The sequence below is a fragment of the Thamnophis elegans genome, chromosome 2 (assembly GCF_009769535.1).
Source record: "Thamnophis elegans isolate rThaEle1 chromosome 2, rThaEle1.pri, whole genome shotgun sequence".
Classification (NCBI taxonomy): domain Eukaryota; kingdom Metazoa; phylum Chordata; class Lepidosauria; order Squamata; family Colubridae; genus Thamnophis; species Thamnophis elegans.
This window is the reverse complement of record NC_045542.1, coordinates 123,189,932-123,213,043: the sequence shown is the minus strand read 5'-3', so window position 1 is coordinate 123,213,043 and position 23,112 is coordinate 123,189,932. Positions and strand designations below refer to the sequence as shown.

At 39.5% G+C, this 23,112-nt stretch overlaps 1 protein-coding gene across 1 annotated transcript; it reads right to left on the bottom strand.

Moving 5' to 3' along the window:
- Positions 1-4,536: 4,536 nt before the first annotated feature.
- OXTR (oxytocin receptor) lies at positions 4,537-22,176 on the bottom strand. Its single transcript, XM_032211310.1, has 2 exons — positions 20,974-22,176; positions 4,537-6,551 (listed from the first exon to the last, which is right to left on the bottom strand). Exons 1-2 carry the CDS (start codon positions 21,866-21,868, stop codon positions 6,304-6,306), a joined length of 1,143 nt encoding a protein of 380 aa, XP_032067201.1. The 5' UTR covers positions 21,869-22,176; the 3' UTR covers positions 4,537-6,303.
- Positions 22,177-23,112: the final 936 nt, after the last annotated feature.

Genomic DNA, 23,112 nt, shown 5'->3' with positions numbered 1-23,112 from the left:
TTCAGCACCTGCAAATCGTATCTAAGGGACAAAATATAAAGAATGCAAGAATGCACTGAATAATCCATGGTGAGGGCATACTGAGTGCTAATTATTGCATGATCATTCTGCTTCCATCAACTGGCAAAAGGAAATATATACCCAGGCATCGCACTAATTAAATGCCTAAACTATCTCTATGTTAATTAAAAAGAATCCTGAAAATGAGCACATAAGACACTTGGGAGTGTTTTCAAATAGGCAGAAAAATTAAGCATGCTTGGCATGCTTGTGGATGCACAGGTTGCTGATACCTTCCTTCCAACCTGTTGCTGTGTGGAGTCAGCCAATAAAAATGTTAAGAGGCTTCAAGATAAATAAATGAAAATTAAATCCAAGCCACTGCATTCCAGATTTTGTGACTCATTCGCAAAGAACCCGGTGCTCTTTAGCCTGTGCTGCAGACGCAGACTGTAAACAAAGGCACATAACTCAATAGTTAGATTTACACTTCTCTTTAAGCTATAATAGAGTTATATAATCAATTTCCGGTTCTCCTCACATGGGAGAAAGGGAAGACACACATAATATGATGTGAAGTGGATGCAGGACCGGAGAGCAGATCACAGCCATCTCCCAAAACAAGAACCTGTCACCATCACAGTAGCAGGCCACAGCCATCTCCAACGGTGGGTCAAGAGCACGGAGAGCAGGAGAGCATCTGGCCCTTATCCATACCCATTGGCTGAAGAAACTAACAACAGTGCATGGATGCCTAGCAGCACAAATGAATCATCTGCTAGCAGCAGGCTCCTACCCAGACTGGCTAACACAAGGAAGGATAGTGTTAATCATGAAGACCTCTACAAGGGAACAGCACCGGCCAATACCTACCCTTCCCACAACACGGAAAGTCCTATCCAGCATCATAGCTGCCAAGCTACAGGACCATGTGGGTCAGTAAATGAGCAGATTGAGGACTCATACCATACCTAGAGATAAGAAGGGATTTTTTAAATGTATTGGCTTTGTGGTAATATAGTATAGTATATTATCATATATACTATTAAGGTAGTAATGTAGTTGATGGAGTTCATGGAGAGCACCCATCTACTGTATGTGGTCACTAGGAGTCAAAAATGACTTGATAGCACATAATCAATCAACCAATCAATAGTTCCTGGATCAGGAGTCCCTGCATTCTGACACTCAAGATTATTGTAACACATGGGTCTATTCTGGAAGAATATTTAGAAGCTACAGCTGGCACAGAATGCAGATACAGAGACAGTTCTTGGGGCTGTGAAAGTGGTCCATGTTATACTGCTGTTCTGCAAGCTTCAGTGGTTGCCAGTTTGCTTCCAGGTCCAATTCAAATGTTGGTTTTTACCTTTAAAGCCGTTCTTGTTATGGGTCCAGGTTATCTGAGGAACTGTCTTGCCTAATGAGATTGGCCTGACTCCGTGACAGAAAGGGAATGTTTTGAACACCATTGGTTGAGGAATTCCAGTTGGCAGAATCCAGGAGAAGAGCCTTTTCTGCTGTGTCTCCCACCTTCTGAAACATCATCCCTCCCACCCCCGCCTCCCAAGTGAGATCCACACTTTCTGTTTTGGCCTGCCAAATAGGGCTGAAGGCCTGGTTCTGCCAATGGTCTGGGACCCCCTCCCCCTGGTGTGTGGGTGTATGTGTGTGTGCATGTGTGTGTGCATGTGTGTGTCAGAGGTGGAATTCAAATCCTGGTGCTACCAGTTCTCTCATGCTTGCAGTCATGTGCTATGCTTTGCACATGCGCAGAATCATCCGGGCGAGTGGGTGGAGCCTCCCACCATCTCCACTGCCGGTTTGGTCGATTGGAACCAAACTGGGAGCAACCCATCTCTGATGAGTATGTTTGTGTATCATTCTGGAGGTGGTTAAGGGACTAAGAACCCACCTCTGCCCTATGAGTATCTTGCTCCCTCTTTGCTATCTTGGTTAATTTTAAACTCAGTTTTAGTGTTCGTATGTATTATTTTAATGTTTTAATGAATTGTCTTGTTTTTATTGATTGTTAAGCTGCCTAGAGTTGCTTTTAGGAAAAATGGGCAGTATGTAACTTTAATCAATCAATGTAAATGTGGTTTTTGATGAAGTCAGATGTATGAAAGAGACATTCTGATTTCTAAACTATTGAAACAGTCATTATAGTTAAAGCATTACATTGAATTATGGTTTATGAAAATGTGTAAATTAAGTTTCCCTTCTACGGAAGGCTTAGATTCTTACTATTCTGAACTTCTGAGGTGGCCATTCAATGTATTTTTTCTGCCCCATGGTACCAGCTGTTGTGATTCCTTTTCCTATTGGAAAAGCATTGAGTAGTCTTTAATATTATCAATAATGGTTGAAGGCTCCATAATCTTATTGGTTTTACCCAATAGTGATAGAAAATATTCTTATTTGAATAATTAAAATAAGCAGACATCAAATCTCTACTTTGGAAGTGTTTGGGATAAAAAGTCAACTAAAATAGTTATTTATAGATCTATTTATAAATAAATGTCACCCAGACAAAACTATTCATACTTGGTTGTAACTTGTGCCTAAGTTCTCAGGACAGTAAATACAGCTAGTATCTTTGTGTTAATAAAACATTGCCGAGAAAACTTTAAACTTACATGTAATACTATTTTTTTTTCTTCTGCCACATTTCTTCACTGGTATTCTTCCCACGCTCCTTCTTTCCAACACCTCCCTTATTTAGTGTGGCCAGATTTGTCCACAGCAGGCAGAGAATCTGGAAATAACTTTGATCAAATGACACAAGAAAAGGCTCCATAAATGCGAAGCGAGTGCTTCTGTAGAAACCCACAGCACAAAGTACCCTCGGTGGTATAATAATTTTACATTTATTTAGAGTTTATATTTATAGTTACTTTTCTTGTATAATACAGTTTATTTTTCTTTTCTCTTGGGTCCCATTTGTATCTTTTATTTGTGATTTTTTTTTCTCTTTAAAAAAGAAGATAACTACTTACTCAAATGTATTTTTTTTAAATAATTTTTTCCAGAAAAATACCTGATTGAATTAAACAGCAAGGAATATACAGTCTACACCTAGTATTGAATCAAAGTTATCTTACAGTAAAGTTCCGTGAAGATGGCAAATATTTTTTTACACAAGGGGTTGGCTCCTGAGAACTCTGAGCAAAACGGAGTTTGCAGAAAGTAAGGTCACCACCTTCTCTTCTCACTGTCTCCTTCTTCGTGACATAATAACTTGTCTGAAGGGTGAGGTTCTTGAACAGCATGAATGGGATGAAATTCCCTCTGCCTAAAGTAGGACATCTTCCCTTCCCAACAGAAATCCACTCACACACATCTAGTAAAATAGATGTTGGACACAAAGATAAGGCTGAGATATGACTGCCCCCAACCATCCATTTGGGTGCATTTGTGTTGGAGGGTGGATTTGAACCAGGTCTCCATTCCTATTTCAAAACCTCGGTTAGGATGCCACATGGAGCTTCTGATGGAAAATGTCACTCTACTACCTTCTTTCTGCTCCTCTTTCTCAGGGTCAATCCCACAGCTTTCAGTTGGTCAACTTTTTTACCTCATTAAAATCAAATAATTAAATTCTGAATGGCATAATATTTTCCAGGGGTTTTTGTAGATATATACGGTGAGAAAAGGACTGAGGACTATTTTTACTACTACTAGTCATAGTAAATGGAGTTACTTGTGTTAAATGTATAGATTTTTCTGAATAATCCTTAAAAACAATGCAAAGGTCTCACTGATACATCTTCTGAAAAGGCAATGGCTCTATAACCCAATTGATCCAATTCATGAACTTAAGGAAATCAGTTGTTACCAGGGCTTAGACATGGTGGGAACATGTGAGCTTCAGCTTCTAGCATTCCACAATATGACGTCAGTTCCAGCCATCACGGTATCCTCACCATCACCTGATTGTGATTTGAACATTTTGTGTATGGCTTTAAAAATTACAATGTTAAGCATGTGATCATAATTTCCAATGTTTCCTGCTGGCTTCCCTTAAACAAAGTCAATGGGGAAGCTGGCAGGAAGTTGGAAATCACAATTACATGAGGTCCGTCCTTAGCGATCTGCATGGTTATCACTTAACAATTGCCACCAGGACTGTCAGAACTGCTATTGCTAGGTGGCAGAGTCACCTGAACCTGCAGACTGTATTGCTTAACGATGGCAATTCCAATCCTAACTGATGTTGTCAAACAAGGACTAACTGTATTGTACACTTATTGTAGGGCTGTTACCATAACAATTTTTTTTAAAAAAAATCTCCCTTATACTATCCTTTGGGCTCATTTTACAATAAAAAGGCAGAATCTGTGGAAGGCAGCTAAAACAGCTCCAGGTTCATCCCCAGAAAATATTTAGCCAATAATACATGCAGCAGAATCAAGAGCAGAACTATATCAGGTAGCAAATGGAAAACTTCTAGGATAACAATTTCAACTTGCAGATTTTGATGGATGCTCAGGTAGTCTCTAAATACTGTCCAACATTTTATGACTGCATTAAAAATTGAGTAACACCTAACTTCAACAATTTTCAAAATTGTAACATTTTGGAACTCCAAAGTTCATCTATATACATCACTGCTGAAAGGAGATACATCTAGAGCCTCTCTGCTTAAATATTTTCAGAGATAATTGAAGTAATTCAATGTTCAACATATCCAGAGATAATTTATTCCACTGTCATAACAATAGGAAGTTTTTCTTGATGCTTAGCCAAAAATGGCATTCCCACCCATTCTTGGTAGTTCTGACTTTTTAAACCACGGAATATAAATCTGCTCCATCTTCTCTGTGATACTTGTTCAAATCTGACATTTTTCTATGTTATCTACTCTTACATTTCTTTTTGTCCAGACTAAACATTTGATACTTTCTGCTGTAACAGTCAATGACTGACATGCAATGTGTTTAATAGCAGAAAGTACTAATCACTGATCTCTTGCAGGAATATTGTTTACCACATTAAAAAAAAAAACAACTCACTGTTTTCTCAAAGTGGAAAGGATTTTGGGTCACGCTATAGAATGTATTAGCTATTAACAAGGGCAGTGATGGGTGTCATTGTTGTCTACTGCAAATTAAAAGTGAGCCTTAAAACTGCCTTCCAACATTCCCCCTCTAGTTAGATTCTGCAAAAGCAGCTGGTAATGATGGGCTAGCTAGTATTCTTTTTACAAAGCACTGTTTGCATTCTCTATAAACTTTGCTGTGTTAGATTTGTCAACAGTTAATGAGTGATACACAACGTTATGCTGACAGTCTTGAAGGGCTGACATTTCACAGTGGAATGTTGCTGAGAAAAATGAATGATGCCACTAGAAAAAAATACATGGAATATCTCTAAAAGTCGACTTCAGTTTCAGGCATTATCCTCAAATGTAGTTTCTGGTGTCATGTTGGGCTCCCCGAATTTTTCTCCATGATCAGTCATCACATAACATGCAAGTTCAGGTAATGATGGGGGTGTTTAAAGATTTGAATTGCTTGTTGTGGATTGAATGGTCAGTCCAAAAAGGAACAATGTTTTTCTACTCCATGTGTTGTTTGACTTATAAGACTCCACCATATTCGTTTGACTTATAACTCTATTGTCTTTTCACTGGAGAAGAGCCTAATGCTGGGAACGATTGAGGGCAAAAGAAGAAAGGGACGACAGAGAATGAGGTGGCTGGATGGAGTCCCTGAAGCAGTCGACATGAGCTTAAATGGACTCCAGGGGATGGTAGAGGACAGGAAGGCCTGGAGGAATGTTGTCCATGGGATTGCAATGGGTCAGACATGACTTCGCGACTAACAACGATTACTGCCTTTACAATAGGAGACAATATTTTCTTTTTGTTCCTGTTATTTGTAAGTGTAATCTGTTGCTCAGTTTGTAGGTTTCATTAATCTGTGGAACCCATCGGCGTTGTGGTCAATCCTTGTATGTTTTGCATGAGAACTATTATTTGGCTTAAATGTAGAAAATATAGTGTTCTTCAAATATTACAAATCTGTCTGCCTGGGCCAGACAGGAATAGCACTTCCAAGTTCTTGAAGGGTCAAATTACTTATTTTGAATCAGACTATAGCCAGCTATTACCTTACATGTCAATAAACAAATACCCTACACATATACATATACTCATCTTTACACATACAGTATATTTATGCCCAGACTTACATGCACCCATATCACTTTGCCCCATTTTTTTTTAAGCAGATAGATACCAAAGCCATTTGTAGCCAAACATTTTAGTATCATCTAATAGAGAAGCTGGAGCTCTCTAGCTCATCCTGTGGATGGCTGGGTAAAACTCCTTTGACTGGAGCTTTTGAGACTCAGAACAAAAGTGGACGAATTGCTTTTCTTGCTGACGCTCAGGTCACATCCTTGCCGAGCTTTTAAGTACCGTGAAGAACAACAAAGGAATCGGTGCAAAAGGTCGTGGAAAAGATGGCCTGTGAAAAGCATGTAGATCCAGGGGTTACAACAGCTGTTCAGACTTGCTAGGAGCGTGGTGATTATGAACGTCCAATCTACAAGAGAGAGAAAATGTATTAGAAAGAATGAAATACCACTGTAAAGTTTCATTTTCATTCATTTCATTTTATTTGTCTTGTATGCCGCCCACTCCCGGAGGACTTCGGGCGGCTCACAGCAGACAAGGGAAAGGGGATAAATAGACAAGACAACACTTAAAAAAAAAAGGCGCAACATTCACAATTTCCATGGGGCTGGGTGTTTCACCAGCCCCCTGGCCTGCTGGAGCAGCCAGGACTTGGTGGCTTTGCGGAAGGCCATGAGGGTAGTAAGGGTCCGGATCTCCACGGGGAGGTCATTCCAGAGGGCTGGAGCTGCAACAGAGAAGGCTCTCCCCCGGGGAGTCGCCAGCCGACATTGGCTGGCAGATGGAATCCGGAGGAGACCTAACCTGTGAGATCTTATCGGTCTGAGGGAGGTAATCGGCAGGAGGCGGTCTCTCAGGTACCCAGGTCCGATGCCATGTAGGGCTTTATAGGTAGCGACCAGCACCTTGAAGCGGATTTGGAGACTAATGGGTAGCCAGTGCAGCTCGCGGAGGATAGGTGTGACGTGGGTGTACCTAGGTGCACGCACAATCGCTCGCGCGGCTGCATTCTGGACTAACTGAAGTCTTCGAACACTCTTCAAGGGCAGCCCCATGTAGACCGGATCAACAAGATTGTTAAAGAAGAGAAATAGCCCAACAATTAATGGATGGAGACTGATCAAGGAGAGATTCAACCTAGAAATAAGGAGGAATTTTCTGATAGTGAGAGCAATCAACCAATGGAACAGCTAGTCTTCAAAAGTTGTGGGAGCTTCATCACTGGAGGCTTTCAAGAAGAGACTGGACTGCCATTTGTCCTGCTTGGGTGCTGGTTTGGACTAGATGATCTGCAAGGTCCCTTCCAACTGTATTAAACTGTAAATAATCTGTTAATCAGTAACCTAGTGAGACATTCTATCTATGCCTGCTGGTGATGCCATAACACCATGTGTCTTATAATACTTCGTTGAAATGGAGATATAGGTAAGACATTTCATCAGGGTTTTGCTGGATGAATGCATGCCACAACTGACATACAGAGGGGCACTTCTGCTATACAGTGATAGCAAAATTTAATAACTTTTAAGTAGGAAAATTTTGCTATTCAAAATAATTGTTAATCCCCCCACCAAATGAGGCTGCTGTGAAAACATTTTGACTCAAGCACCAAGTATTTTGAGCTTTTTTTTTTATTGAGAGCTAGTGGCAGTACAAAGTGAAGAAAAGTGTGATTTTGGAGCTCAGACAATTTGGAGAATTTTAAAAAGGATCTGTTCAAAGATTGACCACTATTTTACTCTTCTCTCCATTTTCATTACATCTTCCAACTAGTCAATTTTATATAGAGAGTGTTCCTGCTGCTCAGAGTAAATTAATAGGTGAGCTTGTCACTTTCTGGCATGGATTTCTAGTTGTTCTGCTCATCAAAATTACTTTTTTCAACATTTATAATATATAAATAATTCCCAATTAAATCTGAGTTATCCTGAATTGGGCCAGTTAGATATAAACCTATACTTTAAGATTTGGGAATTACCAGCATCCCTTACTATCACATCCTAAGAACTGTCATCCCAGCACACCTGGGAAAGTTTGTTGTAGAGTCTAAAACTAAAACCTGGGTCTTAATAAATTTACTCCAAGCTATTACAAATACCTTCCATCTCTCTCTCTCTCTCTCTCTATCTCTCTCTCTCTCTCTCTCTCTCTCTCTCTCTCTCTCTGTGTGTGTGTGTGTGTGTGTGTGTGTGTGTGTGTGTGTTCCAGCATAACTCTGGAATGCTTCGAGCAATTTCAACCAAACTTGTTTCACAGATGATTTACTCTCTGGAAACAAATACTGTGGGGGTAAGACACTCCTAAATCCCTCGGGGTGTGTGTGTTCTGTTAAGATACAGCCTGTTGTGCCTTAAAATGGCTACTACCATATTGCCATAAAATGACTTCTACTACGCAGTGGAGTTGCCATGGTAATGGCTTCACAGTACTCTACAAGGGGGTTCCCTCTGGTAAGTGGGAAAATCCAACATTAGGAATTACATTTGGTCTGGACATTTCCCCCCTATAAATAAATACCTGGGCAATGCCGGGTTATCAGCTATTAGTATATAAAAATATGTAGGGAATCAGCATGGCTACATTGTGCTGCAAAGCTTTTTTTTATAGTATCAGGGGTTTAAGATTTAGGAATAAATGTGAACCATAATCAGAAAGCAATTACAGAGTAAATGCTTGTCAATATTTCATGTTTAAGGAAAAAAAGACTTCTTGGAATCATTGTTATCTGTACTGCAGATGAAAAAACTGAGGAGAGAAAATATTTTTCCACACATTAACTGCTCTTTAAATTCATCACCACTTTTGCCAATTCGGCAATGAATAGTGTTTTTGTGAAGTCTTATTTTCCAGTCCATCGATATTCAAAAAGCTTAATCTTCAAAACTTGTATTACCGCAAATAGTTTCTATCTTTCAAATGGCATGCAAAACTGCACAAGATAGACACCTTCCTTCTATCCAGTTCCTGCTTCAGATAATCTATTAGGTTGAGTACTCAGCCGTTCTTAATTGCTTCAAAGTCAATTGGAAACAGATCTAATCAACCCATCTCATCCAGATACACTAGATATGCATACTGGTATACTAAGACTTGATTTGATAAGTTGGACTGTCAGAAATAATCAAATTGGTATTATGATAGATAAGGTACATTATTATGATTTATTATTACTTTTGCATGTATGATGAGAGCTTAGGCACTGGAGACAAATTCCTTGTGTTTTTAATCACATTTGGCCAAATAAAGTATCCTATCCTATCCTACCATACCCTACCCTACCCTACCCCTCCAAATATCATTTTCAGGTCCCAGCACGTTAAATATGGCACTGAAATTGGCAATGGAATGGCCCTTTCATGGTGGGGTTGTAAGAATGGGGATTAAAAGTGGTTTGTTCCTCCTACTTTTATTTTTACTCTTAAATCTCTCTCTCAAAGGACAAGTAAAAAAATTAGTGAAGGCTCTTCCAGTATAACCAAACAGTCTTTCATAGTTCTTCAAAAGTTTAGAAAGTTGAGTTGCAGCCCGATCCCCAACATTGCCCAGGGTTTTCTAACATCTGATTATCTTTATACAGTCACATCTCACAGTCCTCTTCTCCTTAAGTATGTCAGCCAAAGGGAGTATGCTAAACTAATTTAGAACTTCCTCTATAAAGTGTAAAAAATGGCTCACGACAAACAGTGTTTTAATTATAGCTGTGTAACCAGCAAAAAGCCTATCTCATTAATTGGCTATTTGTATATTTGTCCAGACACCAACTGTTGATAAACAATCTCAAAGTTCATGCTCTGTCTTCTCGTGTTTTTTTTAATAGAATTTTTTTTTAGACATTTTAGACATTTTATTAAGATTTATAGGCCGCCCTTCTCCCTGAGGGGGCTCAGGGCGGCTTACAATCACAGGGAAAGGGGTGCAATACCAAAAGACAAACAGTGAGTGAGCAAAATAAAATAATAAAACACAACTTGCATTCAACAGTCAACACTCGGGCGGGTAAATTAAGAACCTATCCCCAGGCCTGCTGGGAGAGCCAGATCTTAAGGGCCGTGCGGAAGGTCTGGATGGTGGTGAGGGTACGAATCTCGACGGGGAGATCGTTCCACAGGGTCGGAGAATAAAGATTATATGCCTTTATTACTAAAGAACTAAGGAGAAATTTCCTGATAATGATAACAATAAACCAGTAGAACAGTTTGTCTTCAGAGGTTATGGCTGCTCCAACACTGGAGGTTTTCAAGAAGAGATTGGACAGCCATTTGTCCATAATGGTATAAGGTCTTCTATGTGAACAGGGAGTTGAACTAGAAGACCTCCAAGATCCCTTCCTTATTCTGTCTTTATGTTGCAAGGATTGAGAAACATTTCTCTCAGGCAGTCCAATCCCTGTTCAGCAGACTAAAAACTCTATACATGATCGTGTCCTTTAAGGGTTGTTCTGGAATTCAGTCAATAGATATAGTGAGAAGCAACAAATAATATTACTGTGATCAATAAGAATAAGAGAATCTAATGTTCATTGTCCTATAAACCCCTCAAAATATATGCACACAGCTTGTGGGTTTTCCTAGAACTGGCAACAATAATTAACTTTTTCAATATAAATGAGTTATGCAACTTAGAAAAATAGCACAATATCCTGACAAATACGGTGTTATTGGGCTGAGACAGATTCATATCCGGCTACCTTTGTTTATTTACAAAAGTTGTATAGCAAAAGTAGCAAGTCACATTTATTGTTCCTAAATTGTTTGCCTTTTTAACAAAAAAATGGTTGCAAGTAAGTCTTTACATAATCAGAATTTCAGTAAGAAATAATAATCATGCTAGGGATACAGACTGATTTATTTCCAGCATGAATCAATGGAAAAAGAAACGTTGAAATCTCTCATTCATCATGGGAATACCTCCCCTAAACATGCTTACTATGAAATATTTCATTTTTTCTCATTAGCTTTTCTTAAGGCTGAGTCATTACGGTGACCTTTGCATCAGCTAATCACAGAATAAGAAATTCCTCTGAAATCTACTCCTTGCTGTGAAACATAGCATTATTAGTTTAAAAAAAGAGGGGAAACCAAAACAAAAAGGAATATAATTGATTACTGTTTGAAATTAGTATTGATTCATAATCACACATTGAAATTCTAATGTTCAAATAATCTATTTAAGCTCTTGGGTAACATATCTAGGTTCCACTACTGAATGCTAATTGGAACTTTTTAGGTCTGTTTTCAGTATTTTGAACTCGTGAAAAATAAGAGGGCAAGCCTATTTCTCAGCCATTCCACTGGGCTTTGCATAGAAGTGGTTTAGCATAATTACATCACATAAATTGCACTCTTCATTGTTAGGCTGAAGCAAATTAACCCAGTCTCTCCTTTGGAAGTTAGCACAAAGTAATTATTTGAAGTCAGCTTTTCCATATCTGTTCCTCTCCAGACCACAAGTACCCAAATTCATAAAAAGAACAGCTGGAAATAAATATGGGAGTGGTCTCCATACACTAGTGAAATCCCAACTGGGGATGACTGCTGAAAATGTTTATGTGTTCAACCCTTATGTGAGATTCATCCAACAGAGCTCAACAGATTGAAGAAAAATCTATTGCTATGAGCTTTATTGTTTGGCTGGGTATTACCCTGATATACTTCCTTAGGAATCAAAGTGAACTGAGATTAGGCCTACTAATGGACTGACTTTTTAAAAGACACCTACAGAAATTTAGCCATCTATTAATAAAATTTATATGGAAAGGAACCAAGAAGTCTACAGCTGAAGGAGTTAAAAAAAATTCTACAAGGGAAAAAAAATCTTAATTCATATTTGCTCTACAGAGCAAGGAGTTTAAAAAGACGACCTCCACTTAATTTCAGATACTGCCTGGACATTTTTAAACTTATACAATATTGTTCTTGTTACTCTAATAGAAATATATTTCCAGGTTTCTAACAAAGAACACTTTAAGCTTATGGTTAAAAAAACAACCTGAATTAACACTTGTGAATGACAAAAAAGGTATTTGAAGATAAGAAGACTTACTTAATAGAAATCTTCCAGTGTTGCTAAACCATTATTCTTTTTTATTTGGATGAATGTACAAAGCTAAAAAAAAGGCAGCGCTGGTCCTATCATTAGGCAGAGCAAGATAGCTATCTAAATCAACAGATCCTGGGAGGCATATAGTGAAAGAGAGGAAGAAGACCAACCTACTCTGGGCTCCTTAAATAACTGTTGTTAAGTGCTATAGAGGTAGGAACCAAACTAGAATTTAACTACTAATAATCATCTTTTGAACACAGAATGAAAATGTGTAAGCCTTTCATCTAAGGCAACAGCCCATCTTAAGAGAGCCGTTGGCTATACCAAGACACCGGATTTCATGGGTGGTGCCAAACATGCTTTAGACACAAAATGGTGTTCACAAACTTTATTATGAAGCTGACTGGACAGCTATTAATTAAGAAATCATAAGATGGCATTAAATGGTAAAGGTAAAGGTTTCCTTTGCACATATGTGCTAGTCGTTCCTGACTCTAGGGGACGGTGGTCATCTCTGTTTCAAAGCTGAAGAGCCAGCGTTGTCCAAAGAAGTCTCTGTGGTCATGTGGCCAGCATGACTAAACACTGAAGGGGCACGGAACGCTGTTACCTTCCCACCAAAGGTGGTTCCTATTTTTCTATTTGCATTTTTACGTGCTTTCGAACTGCTAGGTTGGCAGAAGCTGGGACAAGTAATGGGAGCCCACTCTATTATGTGGCATTAGGGAATTGAACCACTGAACTGCCGACCTTTGTGATTGACAAGCTCAGTGCCTTAGCCACTGAGCCACCGTGTCCCTATTACTCATTATTAAAAGTTAAAACTGGAAGTTTTTAAGAAGAGATTGGATAACCATTTGCCTGAAATAGTATAGGATTTCCTGCCTAAGCAATGGGTTGGACTAGAAGATATCCAAGGTCTCTTCCAACTCAATTCAACTCTTCTCTTCTCATCTCTTCTCTTCTGTTCTATTCCGACAAAATCCCATGTTTATTTTTCCATCGTATCATCAGTGATCTGTTAGAGTTCTAGTTTAAAAATTTTAGCTACAAGTAATATGAAGTAATTATCTTCATATTCTATAATAACAGAACAGAATAACAGAACAGCTATATGGTAGCAACCGAAAGCAGTGACAAACCTGAAGTCACCCCTATCAATTTCAGCCTGTCATAAAATGAGATCTGAGATGATGTGTGTGCTGTGATAATGTGTTTGACTTCCTAAAGTGCTGTTTTATGTTACTTATTAAGAGGTTTTTTTTCCCCCCATTGCTGGAAAAAAGGCATTGATATGACAAAACCAGTGGTTCTGACAGTAGGAATCATCTTACAACTATCCAACTTAGCCATAGGCGGCTTCCCCATCCTAATAAGGCACAGCATGTTTTATTTGGCTTTGTCTGAATGAATGGTTTATTCAATAAACAAATATTCATTAAGACACCAATTCATAAAAACATGTAAATGAAACTGGATCCAGAATGCCCCTTTTGTGAACGGAAGGCTCTTTTCCACTTTCAAAAAGGGGATGGGATTGCAATTGAAAAAGAAATGCCTCCTGGAAGAATGGAGCATGACAGTGTTTGGCAATGTTTCCTCTTCTATGATCTTCCCTATCATCCTGCCTAGGAAGGGGATTGGACAAGAAGACCTCCAAGGTCCCTCCCAACTCTGTTATTGTATTGTATTGTATCACAACTCACACTATTGGCTAATAATCAGATTATTATTAATTATTCTCTATATTCTAATTAATAATCAGAATATATAGAAAGAATAGCTCCACTATAAAAAGCTGGGATAAAATTATAGATACATGTAGTCCTTAAGTTATGACCATTCATTCAGTGACTGTTTTAAGTGCTGAATGAAGTAGTGCTTGAAGTTATGGCCACTGTAGTGTCCCTACATGATCAAAATTTTGGCACTTGGCAGCCCACCTGCATTTACAACTGCAAGGGTGCTTCAATTCCTGCCAGCCACCCATCTCTCCCCTATCTCTCTTCTTTCAGCCACCTGGCACGATGGCGCTCCTTAGTGGCAGCCGTGGCACCGCTTGATGGCAGCAGCTGCACTGGGCTCAAGTAGAGGCCTGAGGCCTTCGGCAGCCTCAGACCATTGCCACCTCTTCTGAGCCTCAGGAAGGTGTGTCCAGTAGCTGCCTGCATAAGGCGAAGCCATACATGCTTCAGCAGCAGCAACAAGAAAATGGCAGAATCCACTGGGGTCATCAGGGTTAAGTCAGTGCATTACTGACAGGATGGTAGGATGAATATTGGGCGGCTGGACTGGCAATAGTAGCAAAGTGCAAGGCAGCCAAAAGGGCACCAATGGGGGCAGAGATAAATGGGTGGGGGTTGTTAAAGAGGAGGGAGTCCCTTACTTTAGCAAGCTTGGGGCTGGGAGAGGCTAAGTTCGGGGTGGCTTAATCAATGGTGAAATTCATTTTTTTTTTACTACCAGTTCTGTGGGCATAGTTTGGTATGGCTTGGTAGGCGTAGCAGGGAAGGATACTGAAAAATGCCCATGGATACTGCAAAATCCCCACTCCCTCCCCACTCTGGGGGCAATCAGAGGTGCTGTTTGCTGGTTCTCTGAACTACTCAAAATTTCCGCTACCGGTTTTCCAGAACCTGCTGAATGTCACCCCTGGGCTTAATTCTAGGCGGGTTCAGTGCTAATGACAGATAGGATTCGGTTAACAAAGACAATGGGGAGTGCTAGGATTGCTGTCACTTAATAATAAAGCCATGTGACATCACTTAGCAATGGTAATTCCAATCCCAATTATCATTGTGAGGACTGCTATCCTTAAGACCCCATTAACCCCATTAAGAGCCGAGGTGGCGCAGTGGTTAGAGTGCAGTACTGCAGGCCACTTCAGCTGACTGTTATCTGAAGTTCAGCAGTTCTAATCTCACCGGCTCAAGGTTGACTCAGCCTTCCATCCTTCCGAGGTGGGTGAAATGAGGACCCAGACTGTGGGGGCAATATGCTGACTCTGTAAACCGCTTAGAGAGGGCTGAAAGCCCTATGAAGCGGTATATAAGTCTAACTGCTATTGCTATTGCTATTAACGTAAAAATGTGATGCTTAAATTTGAAGAATATAGTGGAAATGTTGTTATCACATTCATTGACACAATAAACCTGATCTGAATGACTCTTGCCACTCTACACAGGGTGAAAAATAAACATTTTGCTCATTAGTAAACTTTTCATCATGTTTTTGCATTCTGAACATCTGGCCCAGCTGTGCCTCTGTTAATTGTTAGCTTGGACACTTTACATGTATCTTTCCAGCTGATTGCATGACTGCACACTTTCACAAGCCTACTAGCGAAAGTTTTAGCAGAACCCTAAGATAATATCTCACTGCTATGCATCTTACTCGGTAGCCGGTGTACTCAGTGGCTAAGACTGCATGGATAGTCAACCCCAGCAGTGTGTGTACCATCAAAACAAAGCACAAATTTAAATCAGAAAAAAAAAGTTCAGGCTACAACTTTTGCCTTATGGAGGACAGAATAGATAAAACTGCATGATGTCAAGCAACTTTTAACTAGCCAATTTCAGATGCAACCGGTGCTCATGTAGCAGGGAGTAAGTCCATCTTAAGAATGTAGAACTATCATCTGAATAAGCATTCATGGTGCATTTGATTTGATGCAAGGGTTATTAGTGCAAAAATGACAACCATGGATATTCCTCTATTCCTGCATTATCGTTCTCTTTAAAAATATGAATTTAAAGCAAATATTGATCTGAGTAGAAGAAACAGGGCACAGAAATATAGCAAACAAATGAAGAATTATAATTAGAAATGAGTACAAAATAAGACTCCTCCGGAGACAAGTTACATTAGGAATGCTAAATTAATAATTATCTAGGTGGTACAAATATAACCTTGCATTCATTCTGATAAACCCATTTTCATATTCTGAAATGCTTTTGAGATTTTTTTTTCTCTCTCTCTAATACAGCAACAATCATTTTCAACATTACTGGATTTGAAGGCCCATCACAAATCGTCTACTACTCTTTTGCTCACTATCTTTTAGAGCAGTAGCTATCATATAGATATGAGCCTTGGTGACACAGTGGTTAGAATGCAGCACTGCAGGCTACTTCTGCTGACTGTTGGCTGCCTGCCATTTTGCAGTTCAAATCCCACCAGGCTCAATGTTGACTCAGCCTTCCATCCTTCCGAGGTGGGTGAAATGAGGAGGACCTAAATTGTTGGGGGCCATATGCTGACTCTGTAAACCACTTAGGGAGGGCTGTAAAAGCACCATGAAGCGGTATATAAGTCTAAGTGCTATTGCTATTTGCTAACTGCTGCACAAGATTCAACAGGAAAGTTTAATAGCAATTAAGTTTGATCTAGTGGTTAAAGCAGACTACTCAAGACTCACCCTAGCCATGACAGCCGACTGAGATGACTTTGGGCCAGTCATTCTTTCTCATCCCAACCACTTTAGGTTTATTGTTATGGAGAAAATAGGAGGATGGAGTGTTGAATATGTTTGCCACCTTGAATTATTTATAAAAACAATAAAGATGGGATACAAACGAACAAACAATCTACTCTCTTTGGTTTGACACTCCATGAAATAATCTGAGAATACTAAAACATATTGATTCAACACATCTGGAGGGCATTGAGTTGAGGAAGACTATGGTCAAGTCTAGAACAGGAAGGTCAATATCTGAACTGTATTCTTATTTGCTTAACCTCTTACTAAACTATAAGGACCCCTTCTTTAATATATAGGTTTTTTATTTTTTCTATTCAAATACATTCACAAATATACACTCTTGTAAGTACTATTAACATTTATTTATTAACTATATATATTTATCACTATCTTTCTACAAATATAGAAAACACAGTTCGGGTCACTTTCTTGCCACCCCATACCTCCATCTTGTTTTGCAACAACCTTATTCCTTCTATCTTCTCAATCTCCCTTCTCTGCCTTCCTTCTTTCCTCCTCTCCTTCTTTTCTTCTTCTCCTCTCTTTCCCCCACTCCTCCTCCTCCTTCTTACCCTCTCTCCTACTCTTACTTCCTCTGCTTTGCCCTTTCTTCCTTTCCCTCCTCATCCTCCCTCCTTTCCATTGTTGCCCTTGCTTATTTTCTTTTTCTGATGGATTCTCGTGGAAGCACCCCTTCTTTAAGAGCGACATTGCTTATTTCATTCTACAGTGGACAAACATGTTCACCAGATCATTCTGAAAAGGAGGCATTTGCAACATTTAATAGGATCAAACTCTTCACTCGATTCATTATCGTCAATTATGATGCATCCGCATTTTATTGGCTACAACGTTTCTGAAATAGAAGTTTAAGAACAACAAAATTAAGTCTCTCTACTCATCTCTACTGCCAATTCAAAGACAAGCCTAATCCCTCTAGTCCTTTGAGCACTTGGAATATTTGGCAGGCAAAGTGTTACAAAGAAATATTCTTATTGGAAACTCTTTTATGGTTTTTGGCAAATAAAAGCCCATATCGGAAGTAAGATAATCTCCTTTGCCCTGAAAGCAAGGAACATTGTCCATGCAATGTATAATGAAACTTTGGAAAGCTCCTCATACTCTTTATCAGGCCAATTCCCAGATGAATTTTTCTTCACTTTTCATTTTGTGGTTATCTCTGCTGTGAGACATTTTGCATACTCCCACGGCTCCTCTTTTCCCTTGTTCCGCTTTTGCTATCTCCTGTCTTCTATCCATTTCATTTTCTCTCCCTGCTTGTGAACAAAGTGAAATTAATGTGGTCAAATTGATGGGCTAGAGGGGTTTGCAAAAACTTTGCAAACTTCACAATATTTTTTTTCTTAAAAGTCTTCCTGGTCTGCTAATGCACAAGGGGAATCCACTTTCACACAGTCTAGCAGTTGTGGTGGAAATAAAATCTTTGATCCACGATGACTGGAGTGAAAGAAATATTGAAAATATTTCTTTGACTGACAAAGGACAAAAGATCTGACAGAAATAAGAGCTGACCAGATTCCACCTTTATTATATTCAGAAATATCTCAAGGTGGAAAACATACCTAATTACTTTTTCCTCCTCCTATTTTCTCCACAACCACCTTTTGAGGTGAGTTGGGCTGGGAATTGTTAGTATTTGCTTAATAATCCTTGCATGAAATGCACAGTGCGTGCTTACTCCAAAGATAGTCCCACATTCTTAAGATAAGTTTACTCCCTGTTAAATGAGTTCTGGCTGCAACCTGAAGTTGGCTAGTTAAAAGTTGCTTTGACATCATGTACCAAGATATTGTTGTCACAGTTGCTCTACCCAGCAAACTTAGTCTGCAGTTGCTTGAACAGATCCAGTTCCTGGATTCTTTTATGATTGGTGGAATGATTTACAGTCCTTAATATATTTTTGATTTGTGGAGAATAAAGCAATGCCTAGCAAATAGAAAATTTTATTCTTATATTTTTTTCATTGAGATAGAATATGATGACTTTCCTCATGCACCAAGTTGATATGTATAACAGGACAAAGAACAGAGGTTAGGCTGAAAGAAAGTCCCTGATTAAAGAGGGTTGCAGTCAGAACAGGAAGACAAATCTGGGTTCTCTGCATCCTTACTGCAACACCAAGACTATCTTTCCTCCTCCCAGCTTGGGAAGGATAATTGAAATGGAAAAAATAGGAAGATAAAACAGCTAAGGAGGCTCATCCTTTATGTTCCTACTGAAAAAAAATGCATTATCTCAAAATTATCTTTTGTGGGAAAAGAAGAAGCAAGTATTTGAAGTTGGAGAGAGATGAGTGAACACCACCCATTTGAATCGCAGTAGCTGGGCATTCAGAGTATGAATGTAACTTTGATGTTACTAAAGTAAAAAAAAAAGACATAATGGAGCTGGAAAGAACTTAATGGTTCATCTCTCACACAAAGTTAACCATCTATCAATCATCCAGAGTCATCCAACTTTTGTCTAACTTTTAACGGGTCCAACCAAATTTAATTACTTTGTCAAGTCTCCGTCCATTTCATTTTTGTTTTTTTCCCCAGTTGTTATGGCTAAACATTTGTTTTGCAAATATTTCTTTTCTGAACGGGTAGGAGTGGAACTTGCATTTAAAGTTCTAGCCATATAAGACCTATGGGGTCTTGATACTCTCTGAGCTTGGTTGGGGTTTTTTTGCACAGAGACTAACCCTACTAGCACTGATGTTACCTGGTTTCATGGATGATATTACCTGGCTTGGTAATGAGACATCTGCAAGAAAATCAAACTCAGAGAGCACCAAGGACTCCACTCCAATATTTGTAGCTCAACCCTGAGCTACAAATATTGGTACCGTATAAGTCTCCTTTGCTGCAACTAGTATTGGACTTTCCACTTGCAACATCCCAAACAAGAGGTACAGGTTTTCAGCAAAATACACATTCGACCCCCAGACTACAATGGGATCTGTCCAATCCTTCTCAGTTCCATGTTTTTGGAGTGATGATGGTAGTGCCAGCCTGAGTATTTTCACACACACACACACACACACACACACACACACACACGCGCGCACAAAAATTGTGTGCATTCATTTGTGAGACAGGTGATAAGACTTCAGCATTGTCTCTGTAGACTGGACATTGGTGGTGGATAAATGTATATGGAAAGTTGATTTAGATATTAGAATGCTGAAAAGTATGTCTTGCCACATAGCTCTTATTTTGAATCAATCATTGTTGATACCAGAGTTATAGCAGCCAAAGCCATTAGTACAGCGTCTATTAGTTTGTTATTTCTCAGAAGAAAAAGTGAAGTTTTCCAGTTCTGGGACAAATAAAAGAGCAGAGAACTTTGAGATATCTTAAGTACCCAGTGATTACAATCCACTTCTTCAAAGTAACAGAAAAAAGGGGGACAGAACAAATCAGAAAGTAACATCATATCCAATATCATATTTCAAGTCCTTTTTGCTAATAGATTATCCTACAATTAATTTTAGGAAAATGAGAAACATTTTTAGATGATTAAACTTTTTTTTTACAAATGATTCTATTAGTGTGATTTAGTCTTTAGCCCTTATCAATCTTTGCCATTCTTAACATAAATAGTGCATTGGGTTAGTGCCTCTCCGCATTAAGCTCCCAACTCCCCAGTCAATGATAGCCTGTAGAACTCATTCACAAAATTCCTCTGCTTCCTTCATTTCTGAACTAGCATATAGAAATCAGCCAATTTATGGAGTAAAGTCAAAATGACAGTGTTGAACTCCTTCTGTGAAAAAGATTATAGCTGCAGTGGCACTTCCATCCTACTTGTAAAAGCAATTTCCCATTTGCTCACAGAAATTGATATAAACATTATCTTTCATGTGCTCTCACTGAGATTAACAGAAAATTATTTGATGTGGCTTAGTATGAAAAAGATGCCTGACATTTCTATGCCAACTATTCCTATTCCTCCGGATTTACAGCTTCCTAATAAAAGCATCTAAGTTTTCTATGTTATCACAGGACAATTATGGCCAGAGATATTTGGTAATTTATCCAAGGTCACACACATAACATCTAAGATTTCAAATCATTTTTTAGATTTTACCTGTTCTATTGTCCTAGCCAATGATCTTTTTTCATTTGAATAATGTTTCATTTTCTTAATCTGCACATTTACTAATGCTTTGTTGAATGCCACATTACTGATCAACTCTATAGATAATAATTCAGCTATAGATACATTTTAAAAGAAATTATAGTGAGGCAAATTATTGCACAAAGCGACATAGGCAGGTATAAAAAAGGAGAACACACCATACCTTCTTTTGGAGCATTTTCATCCCATGCAAGCCACATCTGCACAATAAAATAAGGAGTCCAGCACATGATGAAGGCTAAGACAATAATAAAGGTCATTTTGACTGTCCGTATCTTGGCTTTGGAAATGAGTTTGATACTGCTCACCCTGGAGAGTGTGCCTCCATGAGAATTACTAGAGGTTAGACTCACACTTGTTTCATGGACGGTTTTCAGCCTCACATTTTGCCAAATTTTGAAGCTGATCAAGCCATAGCAGACACTGAGCACAATCACTGGGATGATGTAGATAGTCAAGGTCATCCAGGTGACATAGGCTTTAGGACCCCAAGGCTGGATGAATGTCGCCCAGCAGTCCATCCCCCCGTGGGACACATTCTTCATAGAAAATATCTGGAGCTGCGGGATGCTGAAGAGGAGGCACACCACCCATGTGAGGAGCACAGACAACCGGTCCGACCTCCGATGTAAAGACCTCAAGGGTTGACAGATGGCCAAACACCGATCCAGCGACATCAGCAACAGCATGTAGGTGGAAGCAAACATCCCCACCACTTGCAGGTATTTGATCAACCTGCAGAGATAATCTGGCCCGTGGAACCTGAAGGTGATGTCCCAAATGAGCTGAGGCAACACCTGGAAGAGGGCCACAACTAGGTCAGCAATGCTCAGGTGCTTCATGAAGAAGTACATGCGGGAATGTTTGTGGCGGGTCGTGTAGATCGCCAGCAGCACACATAAGTTTCCCGTCAGGGCAAGGAAAAAGATGAGGCACAGCACCGCCACCTCTACCTTGGCAATGTCCTCGTTCCGTTTTATGACTGAAGTTTGATTGGCTTGTGAATCCAAGGTGGCGTTGCCCAAGGAACAATTTGAACAATACAAAGAAGAATTCATGGTAGATGCTTCCCACCCAGAATCTTTTGCAAGGCTGAACTGAGAAGAGAGAGACGCCTTCTCTGCAGTGCAGTGTGTCCTTTAGAGCCTCCCCTTTCTTGGGACCAGGCCTTTCAGTGCTTCTTTCCTTTTCCTGAAAGCCCCTTTACTCCCATTTGGCCCTTTGCCTCTATTTTTTTTTTTCAAAGTCCCGTTTACTCCTTCTCGCTTTGGATCCTTCACCTGGATCTGTATATGCAGTTGATGTATATAGTTGTGAGTACCTTTCCACCTGCAGGATAAATCCTGCTCTCCTTCCAAATTACTTCATTTGTTCCTCCTATAGCAAAAATAAAAAAATGGGGAGAAAATAAATAAATAAGGAATTATACCAACATTGAGAGCCACATAGTCACATTCTGAATCTCTGACAACCTTCAGCTTTCTGCTCTCTCACAAGGCATTCATTCAAATTCAGGAGTGTAATTTCAGTGGCTTGTTCCCATTTAACTTCCAAACAACAGTCAAGACTTGCTGATTAGTTCTCCAAGTCTTTCTTCTTCTTTTTTTTCAGCTGCAGTATTTATCCCAGTTGTATACGGATGGCTTTCTGCATCAGTCTAAATATAGATGTAAGAAAGCCAGACTACAATTAAATGAAAACTCGAGGGATGACACAATTAACAAACACACAAGCATGCCCTGCCTAAAAGTGCCTTTCAAAGTTACAAAGAAATCCTTCTTACCTTTAGCTCACATTTTTTTTTTGTTTCTTTTAGCAACTCCTGAACCAAAGAGTTCTCTCTCTCTCTCTCTCCTTTTCCCCCTTCTCTAGAAATAAATATTAGAAGCTAGTCCTATCCAGCTGGGAAGGTCCAAGAAACGTCAGGTGAGTTCTTTTTGCCCTTGTGACACATTTAGCAGCTCCACAAGTTTGCTCTCAAATGAATGCAGGAGGACAGAGAGGAGGAGCGGGAGAAGGAGGAGGAGGAGGAGCCGAGCTTGCTGTCAGCTCTTCGCAGTCATTCATGGATAAAATGTACGGATTCTGTGTTGTTGTAATACAGGGTTTCTTTTGGCCGTTAGGTGTCACCCTAGGCCATTTCTTCAGTCCCATCCTCAGGAATCTATTAAAGATCAGAAGTGGGCTGAGATCTCACTCAGCAGAGAGTGATTCTCCTGTCGCTTGGTGGTGCATGGTTATGCATAGATGTGCCTGAAGATGTGCAATGCCAGGAACCAAAGGACAGTAACAGGGTTCTTTT

Excerpts from the sequence above, each read along its gene's own strand:
- OXTR (XM_032211310.1), bottom strand. The coding sequence starts at position 21,868 with ATGAATTCTTCTTTGTATTGTTCAAATTGTTCCTTGGGCAACGCCACC. Across the intron at positions 6,552-20,973 it reads TGAAAATGCTCCAAAAGAAG|ATTGGACGTTCATAATCACC; the intron begins GTATGGTGTGTT and ends TCTCTCTTGTAG.